This window comes from Eublepharis macularius, chromosome 7 (assembly GCF_028583425.1).
Source record: "Eublepharis macularius isolate TG4126 chromosome 7, MPM_Emac_v1.0, whole genome shotgun sequence".
NCBI classification, from domain to species: domain Eukaryota; kingdom Metazoa; phylum Chordata; class Lepidosauria; order Squamata; family Eublepharidae; genus Eublepharis; species Eublepharis macularius.
In genome coordinates, this window is record NC_072796.1 from 3213089 (window position 1) to 3229236 (window position 16148).

Sequence of the window (16148 nt, forward strand, 5' to 3'; positions counted from 1 at the left end):
GCAACCACAAGTATTGTTCCTCCTGTACAGTGTGACCGATGTGGATCGGAGAGCAGGTGGGAGATCTTTCCAGGACTCTTTTTCTGCTGAAGTCTGTGACCCTCCCTGTCTACCACCCCAATTAAGTTGATGGTGTGGGTGGGACACCATATATGCCCACTGCAGCCAGTTGCTTGGGAGGTCTCTCTGTGGAGACGTTTTCTGCTGGCTGGTTTAAAACAAAAGGGTCCTCCTGGTTGCTGATGTCTTGCGTTCCTTTGGCCTGCAGCAAAAAAACAGCAGGAGAATGGAGAGGAGAAGAGCCAGTCCAAGAAGAAGGCCAAAGAGCTGCGGGTGCTGGATTCCAAGAACGCCCAGAATCTCTGTGAGTAGGGTTGGCTCTGGCGCAGGGGTCTGCAGCCGTTGAGATGAAAGAGCCAAACTATGTCCTAATTCAGATCAAGAGATCAAGAGAGAGCCAGTATAAGAGAGCCCATGCGTGTTCACTGAAACTGTACAACTTAATGTTACTGTAGACACTTTGGCATCCACAAAGTTTCTGGTTGTTGCGAGTCCTTTATTAGGAAACGGCCCACACAAGATCTCACGCGGTCATAATTATACGCAGGGGTCCTCTGCCTGACTGTTCAGAGCGCCGGCATAAATCTGCCCGTGGCTCACACTTTGCTGGCCACTGTTCCCCTCTCTAGTCTCCTGTTCCATAAATCATCTCTAAGAAGCCCTTGAAGTCGCATAACAATATTTGCCTGCCGTTCGCTTCACGTGGTTGGTTATTGTAGTGTCCCACCTATGGCTTCAGTATTCCCCTAGTCTGAAGATTTGGTTTTATTTTTTTTTAAAGAACTGCATTTGGTTCTGTACGGAGCCACGTTTAGCTCTAGAGGCGTAGGCTGCTGACTACCACTCTAGTATTTGCCTGAGACTGGGGCAAGGCACTGGGTTTAGACGAAAAGCCTGGAGAATAAAGACGGGGCAGTCAAGCTCTGCAGCAGGAGGCGGCTTCGGGCCCGGATTGACCTTGCTTCTCTGTGAACTTGGCAGCAATTTTCTTGGGCTCCTTCCGCATGCCCTATGAGGAGATCAAGAACGTCATCTTGGAGGTGAATGAAGCTCTGCTGACTGAGTCCATGGTACAGGTAAGCCCAGGTTCCCCCCCACCCAGGCCGCCTTAAGAAGCATCTTGTTTTGGGTGGCTGCCTAAGTCAGGAAAAATGGGGGAGTTGAGCCCTTGCAGTTGACCTCAAACTTCCATCTCCCCTGGCCTTTCTCTTTCCATCTTAGCTCTGGGACCATCCATTCTCTGCCAGCTGCATGAAGCCATCGCTATGACAAAGATGTAAAATAGTAAAGAGTCCAGTAGCTCCTTTAAGACTAACCAACTTTATTGTAGCATAAGCTTTCAAGAGCCACAGCTCTCTTTGTCAGATGCATCGCCAGACGCATCTGACGAAGAGAGCTGTGGCTCTCAAAAGCTTACACTGCAATAAAATTGGTTAGTCTTAAAGGTGCTACTAGACTCTACTGTTTTGCTACTACAGACTAACACGGCTATTCCTCTGGATGGAAAGCCAGCAGAAGAGGGATGGAATAGGACATGCCCCCCACCCCTCAACCCCTTTACACAAATCTCGGGTAGTCTTGAAGAGAAACTAGCCCCAGCTCATTAATTGGGACCTCTCAGCAATCTGCTCCAGCCCTACATTCTCGTCTTCAACTAAAATGTTCGTCTTCACATGACCCAATAGAGATCCACTGAAACCTACTTCTGATCACTACCGCTTGATGAGGAAACTAAGGTTGCCTTTAGCATGCTGCCTCTTGCCCCAAGACTTCTCCTCTTTCCTTGTTGTAGAAATGTTCCCAGGATATCTGCCTTCTTGCCATCTTCCATTTGGAGAGCATACCGCCTGTCCTCCCATTTTCCAAGCCTAGGAAAAAAATAATCTTTTCCCTCTCTTTCAAGGCAAGCCAGACTGTCTCCTCAAAGAGTTACAGTCTTCTCCAAGCTCCTGCTGTTTGTGCTGTGGCTTACATCCTCACCTGCCACAGTGACACTTGGATCTTGCTTTGCCCTTGAATTGACTCCTTTGGCTGCCCATACATTTGGGACCCCTGCCCAAGAAGGCAGATGTCTGCTTAGAACCTGCTTAGACAGGTAGCACTAGCTCCAGCCTCCCCCACTTGCTCTACCTCTTTGATGCATGCATGTGGCATTGAGTATGCAAACGTTTGGAGTATTTGCTTCTCTGCGTGGGCGTTCCTGATGATTTGGCACGTTTGATAGTATCGTGGAGGCTTGAGCATATCGACAATAGAGCCGTCTCTGTTTCCACTGTATCCCAGGTCTCGGCGTTTTGTCCAGACTTGCTGGGGAGCCTTCTCCACTATTTGTGTGCGCCAGCCCCTCAGGCTGGATCTAGAACTGAAGCTTGCAGCTCCTTTAGCATTAGGAGTGAGAGGCACCCAGCGCAGCTCTTCCTCATGCTCAGGCTTCCCTGGAGAGAATCTGGGCCGAACGGACAGTGGGCTCTCCCAGAGAGGTCTAGCAATGCCACCCTAAGCAGAATTCTGCTCAGGTCTATCCAGTGGGGCTTATTCTCAGGAAAGGGCTCTTCGTGTCGGGGGGTAGGGGACGGACACACACACACACCCCACCTTGACTACACATAGTACCAATACGGTTGATGGACGGAGTTCAGCTTGGTGAGTTACCTGTGGAGTAGGCCTGGTCTAGAAGGAAGGGATGATTGCGTTTAAATTCCTGCCCAACAATGAGGGGTCAGGTTCTGCCCAAGGATACGGAAGACTGGAAAGTGAATGTTCCTGAAGGTATTTTTCCTTTCCTGGGTGAGAAGGACCCACCGCCCTTCACGGCACACTTGCCCATTCTTCTCGCAGGCAGCACCAGAGTGTTTCTTGCCTTGAAAAGCATCCCCAGTTCAACTAACGGCCCCCTCCTTTGAATTCTCCTTCAGAACCTCATTAAGTTAATGCCAGAACCAGACAAGCTGAAGATGATCGCTGAGCTGAAGGAGGAGTACAGTGAGCTCGCAGAGCCCGAACAGTTTGGAGTCGTGGTGAGTGTCTTGCCCGCGGAGTCTAGGAAGGTGCTGGGAGAGCAGGCCTCCTTCCGAGGAGCAGCCGCCGCACGCTTGTGGGCAATACTCCAGGCGCCTTCCCTTTCTCGGGGGTGGTCTGTCCCTGTTGGAGGGGAAAGGGGGTGTCCGTTGCCTCTTCCATCATCATTAGTGCTGGGGTTTCCTGTACATATCTACAGAAGGAGATTCAGTGAGATCCATAGGAGATTCTCTGTATCTCGGGCTGCCTGCACAACAAGTCTGTCTCCCAAGTCTGTCGCCTTCTATCAGTATCCCCAAAACCGAGGCTACCATAAGGAGCTGGAAACAATTTAAAGCCCTGCCCTCAAAATTTGGAAGCTCAGGCTGTGGAGGAGGGATGGTGAGCCGTGTGGAGTGGGCAGAAGGATTTGCTAGAAAGCTCCTGTCTAGGGATGCACCCACCACTCCCGCCCCCTCCCCGCAGTGGCAGTTCCCGGGGATGAGAGCAGGGACCTGGTGCTTGTCCGCCACCTGGCGGGCGCTGCCTGCTTTTGCTTCCCATTGTGGGTGGCAGGGACACTGGGCAGTCAGCCAGGCTGACAGGCGCACCCTCCGCAGGACTGTGGGTGGAGATGCAGCGCTTTAGGGAGCCGTAGCCCGAGGATTGGTGCGCACCTTGAGCTGCAGCCCAGATAGGGCAGGGGGTGGGCTAGGGAGCCCATTCCACCCACTGCAATCCTCTCACCAGGACTTCCCTTCCCTGCTGTAGCGGGCAGGCATTCCCCGGGGCCCCATTGCAAACCACAGAGGAGGCTGGACTGTGCTGCCCCACAGGGAGGAGATAGCCCAGGAAAGGAGGCTAAGAGTCACCCAAACCCCCCCTCTGCTCAGAGGTCAGCACAGCCCAGGATCTTGACCCCCAATTCATAGCAGTCGTCTCCCTTCTCCTGTCCTCCTTGTTAGCCTTGACCCAGTGAAGGCATCACAGAATAGTTATAAAGTACCATAACCTAGTAAGAAGCTGTGAGCGGCCTTCGGGATACCAAAGTAAATCCAAAGAATCAGAACACAGCCTCCCTAGTAGGCTTTGAGTCTAGTGAAACGTTAGAGACCGACAAGATTTTCAGGGTGTGAGTTTTCAAGAGTCAACAGTTGGTATCTGAAGAGTGGAGCTGTAACTCTCAAAAACGAATACCCTGAAAAATCTGGTTGGTCTCTAAGGTGCCACTGAACTCTTCATCCTGCCGTTCTACCACCTACCTGAAACTGCCTCCATAATAGCTTTTGTTTGGACCAAGCAAATGGCGTGTGACCGTGTGCCACCTTTCAGGTTCACTAGAACTCTTCATCAGGCTGCATGTTAACTTGTTTTTGTTTATTTTAATTTAAACCGAGGAAGGAAATTTCCTCAGGACATGATGGTGAGACCTGGTGATGCCGTTTCAAATGATGCTGGCCTCACCCAGTTCTTTCGGCAAGAAGCAGTAAAACATGCTTCACAAACATTAACAAATTCCGACCGTTGTCTCCAGTTATACCCTGAACGAGTGAGATTTAAAATCCCTTTTCAGAAGCCTATTTAAAAAATTTAGCTGATCTGTTTTCCTCATGAGAGTTTGCAAAGGTTAGGTGCATTATTGCTGCGCTAGAGAGAGAGTAAAAATCCCGGCCCAAAGCAAGCCGCTTCTGCAAGCGTGCAAAGAAAGAGCTCTTATTGAAGCCCATCGCATTTAGGCAGGACTTCCTTGTTACACACGATTGCTTTCCACCATTCAGTCTGTGGCGGACGACCACACCGTCCTACAGACAGGCCACAGTCAGTAGGGAGCGGGATTTGAACGCGATGCTCATCTGGTGGGACAGGACCTCTAAAGTCAAACGAAGCATTTTTCAGTTGCTCTTTCTGTTTGCGAAGCCCCCGTTCAGCGTCGTTGGTCCCTGTGCTTAAGATGGATCGGACGGGTGCCAAAATGCATCTTCAGAGTAGGGTGCTGTGGATGAGTGAAGGGGAAAGGGCAGGGTGCTGTATTTGCTTTTCACGGGTCCCCTTTCCATAGAGTAGTGACTGCTTGCCCCGTTGCTTGTGGCGCTGAGGGAGCAGAATGAAGAAACCTGTGGCTTTGGTGGGCACCTTTCAAGCCATCTAGTAATGTTTGGTGGGAGCAGCGAGTCGCGTGCCCAAAGGCAGAGTTTCTTTTTAGCATTGTGCTGTCTTCCACGATCAGGGTCTTCAGGAGGCCACCGCCCCTGGTAAAAAGCATCTCTCTTCTTCCATCTCCCCCTCAGACTGCTTGGTTCCTTCCGGTGGTCCTCCCCTCGCCCCTCTGTGTGTGACCGTGAGTTCTGTCCCCTTCCCTTCTCAGATTAGTTCCGTTCCCCGCCTGCGGCCCCGTCTCAATGCCATCCTCTTCAAGCTCCAGTTTCATGAACAGGTGGAAAACATTAAGCCAGAGATAGTGGCCGTGACAGCAGCCTGTGAGGAAGTGCGCAAGAGCGAGAATTTCTCCAGCCTCCTCTCCATCATTCTCCTGGTGGGCAACTACATGAATGCGGGTTCCATGAACGCTGGGGCTTTCGGCTTCAACATCAGCTTCCTCTGCAAGGTGAATCTTCAGGGCAGGAGCGGCATCTGTCTTCCGTCCTCGTCTCTCAGGTGGGAGTGGGAGGGAGGGGCCGCCGGTGGCGCTCTTCCTGCTGAGCATTGTTCACGTGGGCCCCTCTTCTCTGCCACCAGCTCCGAGACACAAAGTCAGCTGACCAGAAGTTGACCTTGCTGCACTTCTTGGCTGAAACCTGCGAGCTGCAGTATCCTAACGTCCTGAAGTTCCCCGATGAACTCATCCATGTGGAGAAGGCGGGTCAAGGTATTCTGGTTGCGGGGGGGGGTGTACAGGTGTGTTCCCAGGGGGTAAGGTGAGGAATTTAAGAAGTAACAGGTATTCCTGAGGTAGCTTGAAGGCTGGTGATGTCAGTTGGCGTGGGCAGAACAAGATGGAGGAGGAGAAGAGAGACTTCTGAGCCCAGTGGCAGAAAAGCTTCATCGTGCTGCCCTGCCCTGCCCTGCCCTGCCCTGCCCTGCCCTGCCCTGCCCTGCCCTGCCCTGCCCTGCCCTGCCCTGCCCTGCCCTGCCCTGCCCTTCCTTCTGCTGCCACTGTTGCCTTTAGCAAAAGGGAGGCTGGTGGCATGAATCAAGGCAGTCACCAGCATGGAGGGAGGAGGGAAGAGGCAGGCATCAGTCAGAGCACCGAGCAATTAAGTGCAAGTCAGCATTGCATGTGATTTTTATGTTGGGAGTGGGTGTGGCATAACTGGTTAAAAGGCTGTCCTCTGAGTCAAGAAGTCCCTGTTTTGAATCTTACTTATACTGCCAACTTACGAGGTGCTTTGGGGGAAAGTGGTCCCCCCCCCGCCCTCCCTTCTGTATGGAGATGATAACGCTGAGCTGCCCGTCTGGCAGTAAGGATTACATCAAGGTAATGGATGTGAAGTGCTCTAAAAACTGTGGAAGCACTGATGATTTTTTAATCTCGCGCTCGCTTTGGGCTCTCTTAGTAATAATAATTTAATCGCTCCTGAATCTCAGAGGTCCTCTTAAGAAGGGGGTGGTATTTGTTGGGCACAAGGAGTGTTGCAATATCCAGGGGCTACCAAGAGGGGGCAGGACTCTGCTGTGCTTGTGCCGCCTCCCCTCCGGTCTTGGCTCCACAAGTGCAATCAGAGCTTCACACACAGAGAGGATGGGGTTTTTCCCCTAGTTACTTTATCTGTGTTATCTCCCCCACCCCCAGTTTCTGGTGAGAATTTGCGGAAAAATCTGGACCTAATGAAGAAGCAGATTTCAGACGTGCAGCGTGATGTAAACACCTTCCCCAGCACCACGGAGGAGAAGGATAAATTTGTGGAGAAGATGACCATATCCTTCAAAGAAAGGTCGAAGTAGGAAGCCCTGCTAGCTGGGGCCTTGCAGAGGAAGGAATCCAGGGTGTGGCCGGGGCTCCTACAAGTCCGGCGAGATCCCTGGCTCATTTGTGAGACGTGCGTCCCATTCAGCTGTGGTGCTGCCCTGGGCAGGGGAAAGCCCCGCTCCCAACGGGCATGCGTGGAGCTGCACGGTTTGCCGCATGGCTGTGATTGTGTCATGACTCACAAGTGCTCCTCCCCCCGGGGATCCCAGTGTTCAGTTCATAACAGCAAACTCCTGGCCCAGTTTCGCTTAATAAACGACTACTCTTAAGTCTTGGTGAAGCTGTCTGTACCTAAGGGGGGAGACCTCTTCCTTTTCACAGGGTAATGCCGGCCGTAGAGATCCTGGACACATGCTCTGGCCACTTCTGGGTCCAGGTTTATTCTTGCTGATGGCCTTCAGGCATTCTCCGTGGCGGCCAGAGAGTTCCCAGCCAGTCTCCCCCCCTAGACAGCTTGTCGGGCCACGGCTGCTCTCGGCAGAGAGCTGCTTCCTGTGCCTGTGGAGTGTCGTCGGGTCCCTGGGGAGGGCCAGAGGGGCGAGAGTCTTGTGCAGGGCCTGGCAAATGTGCACCAGGGAAGCTTCCCCAGCACGTGGCAGGGAGGAGGGCAGGTGACCTGCCTGCTCTCAGTAGACGCGCCTCTAGTGAGTGGAGCAGGGGCGGAAGGCTGCAGTTGGAGACGCCCTGGACATGGGCTCCCTCGAGCAGCTGGTTGGCCGCTGGGTGAACAGAGCCCTCAGCAGGATGGGCCTTCGGTCTGATCCTGCGGGGCTCTTCTTATGTTCCTATCGTTGCCTTTCCTGGGCTCTGAGGCAGAGCACGAGGAGAGTACGGGGTGTGGGAAGGCAGGAAGGAGAAAAGAAACGCAGTTGGCTTGCAGGCCAGCGCCCTGATCTTGAGCAGAAGAGGCTGGGACACTCTCCGCTGAGCATCGCTGCAGCCAGAGGAGGCCCTTTGGCTGTCCAGAGGGGATGCCGCGAGCGAGGCAGGGAAGCCGCGGGGGGGGGGGTCCTTTGGCGTCGCCTCTGCTCTGCCAACCGTCTGTGGCCCTTGACTTGCATCCTACAGCTTTGTTAAGGAGGCTCAAGAGCAGTACGAGAAGCTACGGATGATGCACTCGAACATGGAGAATCTCTATAAAGAACTAGGCCAGTACTTCCTTTTTGATAGCAGTAAAATACTGATTGAGGAGTTCTTCACTAACCTGCACAACTTCAGAAGCATGTTCCTGGTGAGTTATCCCCCCTCTCCCCGCCCCCTTCCATGTCTGCAGTGTTGCCCTCTTGTCTATCCACCCAGCCCAGCACGTTGCTTCCAGCAGGGGAAAGCCCCACGCATGCAGAAGCTTGAGAGCAGTTCATCGTGGGGGGACGCATTCTCCTTGTGCACGTGCCCTGTCCGTCCCTAGACCCGGGAACGTGACTGTCTCAACCTTGTCCCCATTAGACCTTTTGAGGGGACCCCTTTCCCAAAAGTAGTTGCTCTGCCTGGCTGGGAGCTGCCGTGCTGGAGCTGCTGCGTCTCCTTTTCAGCAAGCCGTCAAGGAGAACCAGAAGCGGCGTGAGACGGAGGAGAAGATGCGGCGGGCCAAATTGGCCAAAGAGAAGGCAGAGAAGGAACGGCAAGAGAAGCAACAGAAGAGAGAGCAGCTGATAGACATGAATGCAGGTACCGTAGGACGGCTGGCTGGGAGGAGGTCTTTGTGCACATCACGAGAGGACGCGATCCCTGCAAGCCGGGCTGCTCGCAGATCCCGGCTTCCTGACACGGGAGATGGAGCGATTTGATAGTTCATTTTATTTTATTTTAATTTATTTTTATTTTTAACCCGCCCTCCCCGCAAGCAGGCTCAGGGCGAGGTACAACATTGATTAAAATACAACTTAATATCAGTTATAAAAACAGATAAAATACTGTGCCCCTTTCGGGGCAGCCAGCGGGAGTGGACTCTCCATACCCCTTGTAGAGGGGAGTGAGTGAAAGGCTCGGCAATGATGGGCTAAAATTAGCCTCCACCATACGCCTGGCGGAACATCTCTGTCTTACAGGCCCACCCAAATGATACAAGATCCTGGCGGGCCGGAGTGTCCTCAGACAGAGAGTTCCACCAGGTTGGGGCCAGGACCGAAAAGGCCCTGGCCCTGGTCGAGGCCAGCCGAGCCTCCCTAGGGCCAGGGACCACCAGTAGTTGTATGAACTCCGTCACGTAGGCACCAAAGGACAGGCAGGATAGCTTTCAAGGAGCCCTCCTGAACCAGGCCGCGGGGGCTGCGTTAGCAGAGGTGCGGACAGGAAGTGTGCAAGCAGCCCTCCACCCCACCCCCTTTCAGCCACTGCTATGCAGAGGCTTCAGGAACTCCTCCCAGCCATATATTATTTCAGCTCAAGGTGAATTGAGATTTGAAATGGGGGGGGGGGGGGGTGCTTCCCAATTCTGAGCTCCCTCTCCTAGGCACACTGCACAATTTCAGCTCTCCGGTTCCCTCAGGCCACAGTCCTGCATGAAAAGGAAGTTCTAGTGTGGGAATTAGCCTGGATCCTGCGCAGGGATGAGCACGTTCCGGCCAGTTCCTGGCCACCATGTATTTGGTTGAGGGTTCCTGCAGTGGGAAGGCTGTGATGAGCCAGGCCTTCCTGGTGCACGATGCCCCGTGGGCCCAGGTCACAAAATAGCCTGGCTGTGACTCTCTCTGTGCTTGCTCTTGTACAAAAGTATATTCAGTGTTGTTGGAAACGGCCTTGTTACGTCTTGTTCGTGAGGCTGTCATGGTTGGGGACTTTATTTCCCCCTCTTCTTTCTCTGCTGGGACGCTTCAGTTTTTCCGTGACTCTTAAATCCTACCCTTCCTAAGAACAGACCTTCCTAGACAAAGACTTATTTCTTCTGGATTAAAAATCCGTCCCCTGCTTCTCTGACCCTGCTGCTGATGCCGCACCCCTGCCGCCTCGTGTCAGTGCTGCCTCGACTCGGGCTTGTTGAAGGCTGAGGGTCTTCCAGTGGTCCACGGATGCAGCTCTCTGTGCAGGAATTTTGCATTTGATGCAATTGCTGCTGGGAGGGAGGGGTCCCTCTGATTTCTCAGGTAACTTTTCGCTCTGCCTGCTGCTTTTTGCACCTCCCGGGGGATCTCAGGAGTGTTTCACTGCAGTGGCCGAAAGTCTGGCTTGCAGAACCCTCCTTCTAACTTGCTGACATTTATAGCCGCTTCTGAGCTTGGGGCCTTTGCCCCATATTGTTGTTGGAATAGTTGAGTGCCTCAGTTAGAGAAGATTAAATTACTCAGATTTCAAACTGACATCCTTTTAGGTCTTAATTTCAGAATCCAACAACCATTCCCCTGTTCCTTTCTGCAAATCCAAAAGTGTCAGTCAAGGTCTAACTGCACAGAGATTTGGCTCGCTTCGTCCCGTTGGCCATTTCTGCCACAGCTGTCCGCATCTCCAAGGGTTTGTGCAGATGCTGCCGGTCCAGTCTGAGTCTTCGGTACAACTGAATCCCTGACACTGTCGTGGGGCTTTCTCCTCCCGAGGCACAGTTTGCTACCAAACACATTCCTTTGTTAGAACATATGGAGTCAATTACTGCTCCTGTCTGCTTATTTCCTGTCTCCCTCAATTTCCTGTCAGTTGTCCCCCTGCCTTTGAACAAAGCGGGGTTGTGCTGAGTGACACAACTTAGGGGTCTCCTCACATTCCTCTCCCCCCTCCCCCTACACTTTTGGCTTGAGTTACTGTGGCAATACAGGGCTGTGTGTAAAATGACTCTGGAGGAGGCCTTCTGGTCTAGCAAAGGATGAATGTGAGGGAGAAAGAAATGCTCATGGAACCTTCCCCTCTGGAGTGGAATTATTTTGTAGGCATTAGTGCTGCCAAAGCCCAGATTTCTTTGGAGAGAGCATCCTGCGCACACACTTACGTGCAAGGTTTTCACAGCGCTTCAGGAGCTGAGGCCTTAAAGGCCCTGCCAAAGGAAGGGAGCAGAGTGGAGCGGGTAAGCAGCTAGGCCCAAGGAGAGGAGGGCCTTTGGGTACCAGTTGTGTGGGGAGAAGAGGGGGCTGCCTTCCTACTCTGCTCTTGGACTGGGATGTTTCTCTCTCAGAGCTGGCAGCATTTAAATATGCGCATTTCTTTCATAATTCCCACAGCTCCAGTGTCTCTGGTGATATTTATGCCGTTTTTGCTCATGTAATCATAAGGATGTCTTGCTATTTATAATACTTGCGACTGAGTTCTACCTGGCTTTTTAGCACTGTAGCTTCCTCTTGCATTTCTCCAGCTTCTTCAGCAATTGAATTTCTCACCATTAATCACAGCTAGGATGACTCATTAGCCAGTTACTCATCCAGGCTTGTGCTCTCTCTCTCTCCCCACTTGCTTTGCTTTACGTTGTGCCTTGTTGAGCCTGTGGTCAGTTTGGGAATTTGGGGAACACGGACTGGGTGTCGCTACAGAATGGCTGTTGTGGGGGCTGAAGCCAGTCACCCAACACGGGGAGGCACTAAGCCAAGCGGTCTCCTTTGGAGGAGACGGGTGTTTATTTTTTCCCTGGAGGCTTGTGGACCCAAAGCCTACCCGGACGCTCTTCTGCAGCACCTCCTGCTCCAGCGAGGCGGAAGAGAAGCATGACTGGCTCTTTCTTTTTGGGAAGTGATGCTTTGGGGAAGAAGGAAATAGGCACCAGGCAACGTGGCAGTGCCAGAGACCTTGCAAATCTGCCAGTAGACAGTACTGAGCAGGGCTTTTTTTCTGGGGAAAAGAGGTGGTGGAACTCCGTGGGTTGCCCTCGGAGAAAATGTTCACATGGCTGGTGGCCCCGCCCCCTGATCTCCAGGCAGAGGGGAGTTGAGATCACCCTTTGTGCTGCTCGGTGGCGCGGAGGGCAGTCTCAACTCCCCTCTGTCTGGAGATCAGGGGGCGGGGCCACCAGCCATGTGACCATTTTCAAGAGGTGCTGGAACTCTGTTCCGCTGCGTTCCTGCTGAAAAAAAGCCCTGGTACTGAGTCGAATGGCCCGTGGGTCTGATTTGTATAAGGCTGCTTCCAGTGGTTCATATTGATGCCATGCAGTAAGGAAGGCGGCCATTCAAATCAACATGGCTGTGAAGGTCCTGGCCTTATTCTCCAGCCGTGTGTAGTTTATGTTTTAGAGCGACCCTGTAAAAGAATCAGGGTGTACATGTTGAGGCAGGAACTGTAAGGACTTATCGCAGATGCTGAGAATGGCCGTCCTGAATAGCTTCGCAACAGCAGAAATTCTCGCCCATTCAAGTGATGCTTTACACCAGTCTTTCCCCTCTCGTTCTGTTTTTCCAGTGTCGTCACAGGTATTTGCATTTTGCTGTACAAGCCTTCTGTTATTTGTGTAATATCAGTGCCAGCGAGTCCTCTTCACAACTGCCTTCTCCTCCAGCCTGTGCCAGAGTAAGACCTGAGTTCTGGAGAAAAGACAGAGTCCATCGCAGTGTTAAAGGGCAAATCTGCTGAAGATAAACATTTTTGCATGTGTCCCCCTTTGCATGCAGTTGGCTTGGGCAAAGGCCAGCCTGCTGTTCAGACTAAGGGGAGGGGAGAGTCTGACAACATGAAACGGTAGCACTAGGTCCCTAAACTGACCATCCGTTGCCTGTGGCATAGACATGTCTTTCACAGGCATACCCTGCTATGGGGGAAAACTGCTTCTGTGCCCCTGTGGGAGGCTGTGAGGGGGCCTCAGTTGAGGTGGTGGTCAAGAAAACTTGTCTTGCTTGGAGCTGATTCTTTGGCCCTAGCTGGGAGGGGGGTAGGGCTGTTCTCAGCCATGACCAGATGCCTGCCCATGAGTGCTCGGGCCTCTGAGGCTCTCTGACTCCTCCGCCCCTTGCAGAAAGGACAGCGAGGGGTGGCCGCAGCCTTCCTTCTGGCCTTTGCCCTGGAAGTTCTGGGCTCCTCTGCTTGCAGTCCAATAAGGGCTCCTCAGCATTTTCCTTTGTAGGGGATGATAAGACGGGAGAGCGCTAAACGGGTTCCATGTAGGTTGGTTGTAGCCACTTTTTGTTGCCAGCAGGTGGCGCTATGGACAATGGATTCAGGGGCTGCCCGCAAGTGCCCGGCAGATGTTCTAATGTGATTTTATAGATTTATGTTTCATTGGAAGCAGTTGCCGTGGAAACCATGATTTTCAGAGTACTCTGTGAATTGGTGGTTAACACTTCCATGGCCGGCCAGTTCTGTAGGGTGAGATGGAATATGAATGGGGGCAGCTCAGCCGCAGGGCCCTGCCCTTCATAACATTAGATGCTGACGGGGCGAGGCTGGAGACCAGCGGCCAAAATGCAGGCAGAACAGGGAGCGGATGGCTTGAAAATTGCTGAATCGGGATGAGGAATTCATTCACAAAACCCTTTTTTTTTTAAAAAAAGTGCCACTATTTCCTCACCACGTTTGGTCCCGACCCTCAGTGGGCCATGGAGGAGAGTACTGGCACCCTCCCCTGCCCAGGCTGCCCTCCCTCTGTTCTTTGTCTTCAGTTTCTCCCCACCCCCAGAGATGGGCACTGACTGTGCCTAGAGCGATCTCTGTGCTGGCACGTGGCCTCTGGACCAGCGGCAGGCTTGTTGCTGGGGAGAGTAGAGCATCTGGGAGGCCTGGCTAATCTCCTTAGTGCACAGCAGGAGAGTGGAAGAAGATTAATGGGGCCGGCGGGCTGGTGGGGCATTCCTGACCTGGGGGCACAGAGCCCATCAAAGCGGCAGGCTGCTGCAGAACAGGAGAGGCTGGGAGCTGGGCCCTTGGAAGACAGCCAGGACCCTGCTGGGGGGCGGGGGAGAGGCAGTCCCAAAGTGATTCCTCCTGAGCCGTCTTGCCAGAGGAAGCCCCCGCACAACAGAAGGGCCCAAATCCATGCGAATGCCTGAACGGGAGGAATGGGCTGTATAGCCCTCCCCCCACATCTGCCCTAGAGGGAAGGAACGGGCCCCTCGGGCAGGAAGTGAGTCAAGTGGAAGGAGGCTGAAGGACCTTCTTTGGTCTTGCCTGTTTGTGCAGCTCTGACCTGTTCATGGGGTGGGGGTCTCATTTCCTCTGGCCTGTGTATAAGGGAGCCAGGTCAGATGTGCAGTAAGGTTCTTTTCAGGACTGTACCACTTCAGACAACAGGTGGAGGGTTGCCTGTGCGAGTGCTTCTTTTTAACAGACAAAGATGCACATGCCGGGGAGGAAGTGGTTCTCCGGGACATGAGAGCTTTCCTTGTGTTTTGAGATTTTTTAATCAAAGGAAGCATTCAAGTATGCAAGTTCTTCCCCCCCCCTGCCCCCCATGGTTCCCTGCTCTCTGAGCTGGTACGTGTCACATGCTGCTTGTGTACATTTGAAGTGGGCCTGGGGGCGATTTCTTTGTTGCATCCTTATGTGGTGGAGAGGCTTGGGGGGGTGGGGGATGATTCCCTTGGCATTCTACGTGGGCAAAGTCAGAGGTGTCAGCATTTGCAGATACAGCAGGGGCTGTGGGGGGAGGCATGATGTCAACGGAAGTCTCCATTTCGTTTTATTCTTTTCTCTTGCTGTTGCAGAAAGTGATGAAACTGGCGTTATGGACAGTCTGCTGGAGGCCCTGCAGTCAGGAGCAGCCTTCCGTAGAAAAAGAGGACCTCGCCAAGGTAAGTGTTGCTCTGAACTTGTGGCCTTCTGGGAAGCAAAATGGGATTTGCCCTTTCATCACCCTTTCTTTAGGGGCCAATGGCAAGAGGTCTGGGTAGAGACAAAGAGTTGGTCTCCGGAAAGGACTTCTCACCTGACTCTTCTCTGGGATCCATTTGTGTCCTTCTGATGGCTGCCCCTATCACTGTCTCCTCCAGCTATTGATAATATCAGAGAGCCACTGCAATGCAGCCGTCAGGACTGGACAGGAGTGACAGATCTGAATCGCTGCTTTGCCATGCCACTCTCTGGCCCACCTGAGGCCAGCCACTCCTCTGTATGGTGGTTTTTTTGCGTATAAGATGGGAGGACTTTATGCATAAAACTTCTGCTGCTCCTCCTCGCTCTCTCTCTCGCTCTCTCTCTGCGAACATCACTTCTCAACCTTCTGTTCACTTCAGTGTGACCAAGAACCCAAATGGGGATGAGACCTGTGCCCTCGTGAGGTCTCCGAGGGGGCCCTCCTTCCTTCCCTCGCAGACGGGAGCGGCTGCTGTTTGTTTGGCTGTCAGTTATTTAATAGCCTTCCTGAACGTGATTGCAAGGTGCAGAATGAGGCCAGCTTCAGGAGCAGGGTGGGCTGGGCGACTAGGGAAAGGACTCAAATTCTGCTTCCCATCTCTTGAACGCAGAGCTGTAAGCATTAAATTAAATTAAATTTATTACATTTATATTCCGCCCTCCCCGCATCAGCAGGCTCAGGGCAGATGACAACAATTCAACATATTAAATATCACTAAAAACTTTAAAAACGCTACATTAAGCCATTCGGCACTAAAATACTCGGCATTGGAAAAGGGAAGCCTGTGGCGTCTTTATGCCAAAACTGTCACTCTGTCCTCGGTCTCTGCTCGACTGCCCCGTCTTCCACACGGGCACAGGCTTGTGTGATTTCTCTGTGTCTGCTGATGCAGCACAGCAGCGGTGGGTCTTCTGCATGGCACGTTTCCCCACATTTTTCCTACCCCAGTCCCCCTCCAGTGGCCATCCTTTCTTCTAGTAACGGTTAAATCGACAATTGAATATTGGTGACACTGAGAGATCTCTGTCTTTTGGTGCTACACCTCTGAAGATGCCAGCCACAGCTGCTGGCGAAAGGTCAGGAACTACAATGCCAAGACCACGGCCAGACAGCCCGGAAAGTCCACCACAACCAATTGAATATTATTTTAATGTCTCAGGTCCTCTGAGTTCCCAGCGTCCTTTTTAAAAATATAACCCCTTTTGTTGCACATTTGTTGCATAAGGCATATGTCTGTAATGAAAAGGGCCACAGATTGACTTCTTTTTAAAATGGAAGCGGGGAATTCAGAGGACCTGATAGACACGCAGTTATAACATTATAATAATACTGAAAAGCACACATCCCCCGTGGGGGCGGGGGGGGGGAATGGCTGCCATGTGAGTGGGACCACTCCCATCCCTGTGAGTGGGAATTTCCCATCCACGT

At 52.6% G+C, this 16148-nt stretch overlaps 1 protein-coding gene across 1 annotated transcript in view; it reads left to right on the forward strand.

The window, feature by feature from the left end:
- DIAPH1 (diaphanous related formin 1) overlaps window positions 1-16148 on the forward strand; it is a 105181-nt gene that overhangs the window by 74307 nt on the left and 14726 nt on the right. Inside the window, exons 18-26 of the mRNA XM_054985512.1 lie at window positions 269-364; window positions 1042-1136; window positions 2976-3077; window positions 5423-5662; window positions 5794-5923; window positions 6848-6971; window positions 8090-8255; window positions 8557-8692; window positions 14572-14658. Coding sequence (XP_054841487.1) covers window positions 269-364; window positions 1042-1136; window positions 2976-3077; window positions 5423-5662; window positions 5794-5923; window positions 6848-6971; window positions 8090-8255; window positions 8557-8692; window positions 14572-14658 — 1176 coding nt within the window. The remainder of the gene's footprint in view (window positions 1-268; window positions 365-1041; window positions 1137-2975; window positions 3078-5422; window positions 5663-5793; window positions 5924-6847; window positions 6972-8089; window positions 8256-8556; window positions 8693-14571; window positions 14659-16148) is intronic.